Genomic DNA, 4,415 nt, shown 5'->3' with positions numbered 1-4,415 from the left:
AGCTCTTTATAAAGAAGTGATGGATATCAATAAATACAAGTCATTCTTGAGAAAATTTAAAAACGGGGATATTGAAATGGTCATTGGTACCGAGGAAACTGTACGTGGACTTGATTTTAGTTTTGTAGGTACTCTGTACTTGACTGAAGTACCTCGTGATGGTATTGAGTACTTACACCTGGCGGGTAGAGTGGGTAGGATGGGTAGAGAGGGAGAAGTGGTAGTACTGATTGGAGGAGAGAAACAGGACAGAGACGCAGGGAGACTGGAGAGGATGTATAAGAAAAATGATATCACTAATATTAAAATAAATAATAATGATAAATTATACTAATAATTAGAATGAATAATAATGTTGAAATAATCATTCATTAAACAACAGCTCAAAGTTTCTGTGAGACATTGATTGTGTTATTGTTATGACATTTATGTGTAAGCAGATGGATATTTACGTGGGATTTTTTTCTTAGAATTTTGATATTTTTACTTGTACAATTTCTAAGAATATGTACAGTTGTACTTGATTTGTTCAAGTACAAACTTGATATCCAGTAATACATGTTACGTACATTCTTAGAACTGATTCAAACTTGTATTTGAACAAATCAGCCTCTGTGGATGTACATATTCCTAGTTAGCGCACTACAGATAGATCTAGTACTATATGTACTACCATTGCTACTACTCGGAATTTTTTCTTAGAATCCCCAGATTAACTTGTACTTGTACAAATCTCATTTCTAGGAATGTACATGTACATGCACTTAAATGTGTATTTTCAGATTTGTTCCAGTAGCTACTGTAATATTGGGAACCGGGAATTGAATTGTATAGCAACCAGTAGTTGAAGTAGTACAAAAATGGGTTAATGAAAAACAGCACGCGTATCTCAGTAATGTGAGAATGGCAAACTTGCTAGGTTCAAAGAGGACCTTATATGAGAATGGAAATAATGAAGTAAAAGGAAGAAGAAATGAATGAACGAACGAATGAACCACAAATACAGTAAAAGTATGCACTTATATACTAAAAATCATAATACATCATATGATGTCATATTGACAGTCTGCCTATAAATAGAAATAATAATGGCCACACTAAAGATAACACAAGTAACAATAAGAATAATAATAACAATGATGATAATAATAGTAACAATAATAATACATACATAATGATCAATATATAACATATGTACAACAACAATGAATACACAGTAATAATAATAATAACAGAATATTGTAGTTACATGTACATGTACATGTATGTATAAATGTCAAAGCACCATTATCACACCCCTTCCCCTTTAAATTCAACGTACATAGGGTCCAATTCCACTTGAGTCCTTGGTCTAGTTGATCTGCGTAATGGCCAGTGGTGGATTATGTATCATCAAAGATAACTTTGTAATATCAAAGTTATCTGAACAGCTCGTTCTGCCAGACCATTTGAACGAGGATGATATGGGGAAGTTAGGGAGTGACAGATACCATTCTTACTCATAAATTCTTTAAACTGATGACTAGTAAAAGCTGTTCCATTGTCTGAGACTACTTGTTCAGGCAATCCATGCGTAGCAAACAGCTTCCTTAGAACCTGAATAGTGGCTCCAGCTGATGTAGAACTGACAATCTCTACTTCTAGCCATCTGGAATGTGCGTCAACAATGATGAGAAATGTTTTCCCCATAAAAGGACCAGCATGATCTATATGGATCCTAGCCATGGAGAGGATGGACATTTCCAGGGATGAACTGGAGCTTGTGGTGGAGTAGGACAAGAAATCTGGCAAGTAACACATTGTTTCACTTTGTCTTCAGTGTCTTTGTCTAAGCCTGGCCACCACACATAAGCTCAAGCAAGATTCTTCATTGGACTGATGCCTGGGTGTGTATCATGAAGTTGGGATAGTATAGAGGGACGACCCTGAGGAGGTATAACTACTTGAGACCCTCAGAGTAAACAGCCATCAATAACACTTAATTCAGCATAACACTGGAAAAACGGCTGCAGGGCTAGAGAGGTTTCATCAGATATTCAGCCAGTTTGTACTAGTTTGCACACACAGGAAAGAACTGGGTCACTAGCTGTCCACTCTTTGATTGTAGAGGCATGGACAATGGTGTCTGAATTGTGATTTAGTAGCAGGACTACATCGTGAGGCATAGAAACTGACTTCGGTTGATCAGATAAAGGAAGTCTGCTAAGAGCATCTGCATTAGCCAGTTGTTTTCCCGGCTTATGCTTGATCTCACAAGAGTATGCAGCATTGGATACGGGATGTAAATTTGTACTCAATTAACTTGTCATTCCTTCCGCTCTCATGAGCAAGCTCTCACAGATGGGAGGGTTTATTAAACTACATGTGCATATAGTACTGTATACTATACATATGTAGGCTCTATTTATCTGTCAATTTTTAAATCAATCGCACATATACTGTATATGTATTGCTATTATTGACAAGTAGTTTGAACATGTAGCACATTGTAAAAAATTACATGTTCAAACACATGTAAATGTTGTATTTGAACAAATGTACATGTTCAAGTACATGTATACTATGTCCCAACTGAGTTTGGACCAAGAAAAACTGGAATAACTTTTTATAGGAATGTGAGATAAGAATGACACTTTCACAGGTTCTTAGTTGCCCAATGCCGCTTCAGGATCTCAGGTCTTGGGTCTCTCAGCCCTTGGGAACCCTGAGAACCGGGTTCTCCCTATAAACCCAATGGCATACCAAAGCTAACCGCAATGACCTTCTATGATGTCATAGTTTACATAAGCACATGTGGTCGAGTGCCCAAACTGATAATTCTTCTTTTAAAATGCTAATAGAGCAAGATCTTCTGATAATGATGGCCTTTATGAAGACTAGTTGACTCCAGCAGCTATTGTACTGCTTATCAGGAAGAACAAGACTGTTTTAAGAGTGAAACAACACAGCCGAAATATCGGCCATGTCTCTATGAATCTCATTATAATGCGTCATTAGTGACGTAGCTACATTTTTCAAATTCCAATGCAGCTGCTTCCACTTCCGGTCCATTCTCAGTTGGGACATAGTATACATGTATATTCCTGGAAATCAGATTCATACATGTCAAGTACAAATCTCCGACATACTTGTAGTAAAAGGGATCCACCAGAAAAATATCTTTTTTGCTGGGTATCTGGTTACATGGACATACATTACTAATAATACTTGAGGTTTGTAATTAGAATTTAAGAAGAGATCCAACATAAGAAATACTGACAATGGATTGCATACATGCAGTAGATTACTCAGTTGAGATGCAAACTTTATCAGTGCTTTGTATGGAGTAGTCCTCCTACTGAGAGACTGTCCACTGGTTCCTGGAAATGTTGTCCTTACAAGAGAGATCGTCTATCATCAGGGGATAATGTAATGTACAATAGAACTTAAGGTCAATTTAAAAGTTAAACATGAGGTGGTCTCTCATTACATATTAGGGATAACCTATTTTATTCTGTAAAATAATAATTGACAATTTTAATTGACAAATCATTTCAATTTTTTCCACTATTATAAATAAATTGCTGGGAGGTTGACATTGTTTATGATTGGTATATCTGTATAACCATTCAAGTGATATATATATAATAACTCTTTGTTGGTAAACTATATATGTCATAGGTGCCTCCACCTCATTTTATAGCTACAGATATTACCAATTAATAGTACTGTGTATTACTATTGATCTGGTATAAATAATAATCCACTCTTACTGGTATGTATAATTATTTTATCAATGCACACGCAAGACTGACCATAAAAGGTCAGTTGCTCTAGTAACAAGCACCCATGCATAGCTTAGCCTATAAATATCATCTCCCCTCACAGTCACTGAGAAGTCAGTCCAGACAGTAGCTATGTCTCTCCTGTTAGTGGTTGTTCTCTTATTCTTCAGTAGCTCCTGCAGTGTCTCCTCTGGTCAGTATTATGTGTCTGATGATTGCAGTTCAGTTACTCAGTCACCTTGTAATCCTTTATCAGTGTATGCTGGGAATATGTCTCAATACAATAACACCATCTTCTACTTCATTGGAACCACTACCATCAAAAATAATGTTTACATGACTGCAGTAAAGAATGTTACTCTACATGGACTGGATCAGTCTCCTAGTATCCACGGCAATGAGGAAGTTTATAATATCAATGGAGTTATCATTTCACTACATTACAGTGATCATGTCACTGTTTCTAGCCTATCCTTTAGTGATTGTACAGTGGAGATTAATTCATCCAACAATATTACAGTAACTAACTCTGTCTTTACTGTAAGGTCTAATTTGCCATCTTTGAATACAGTTAATGCTTTTGATCTTAAGATTTCATCATCAGTTTTTTTTACTGATTTTACTGTGGGTATTTGGTATCAACCTCTTCCA

General features: G+C 36.1%; 1 protein-coding gene across 1 annotated transcript; it reads right to left on the bottom strand.

Annotated features, from left to right (window-relative positions):
• Positions 1-1,392: 1,392 nt before the first annotated feature.
• On the bottom strand, positions 1,393-1,740 carry LOC109588774 (uncharacterized protein K02A2.6-like). Its single transcript, XM_020004889.1, has one exon. The coding sequence runs from the start codon at positions 1,738-1,740 to the stop codon at positions 1,393-1,395; it is 348 nt and encodes a 115-aa protein (XP_019860448.1).
• Between the last annotated feature and the right edge of the window lie 2,675 nt (positions 1,741-4,415).

This window comes from Amphimedon queenslandica, unplaced genomic scaffold (genome assembly GCF_000090795.2).
Source record: "Amphimedon queenslandica unplaced genomic scaffold, v1.1 AMPQUscaffold_11868, whole genome shotgun sequence".
In the NCBI taxonomy this organism is placed as follows: domain Eukaryota; kingdom Metazoa; phylum Porifera; class Demospongiae; order Haplosclerida; family Niphatidae; genus Amphimedon; species Amphimedon queenslandica.
The sequence above is the reverse complement of the archived record's forward strand: the minus strand, read 5'-3'. Positions and strand labels throughout refer to the sequence as shown.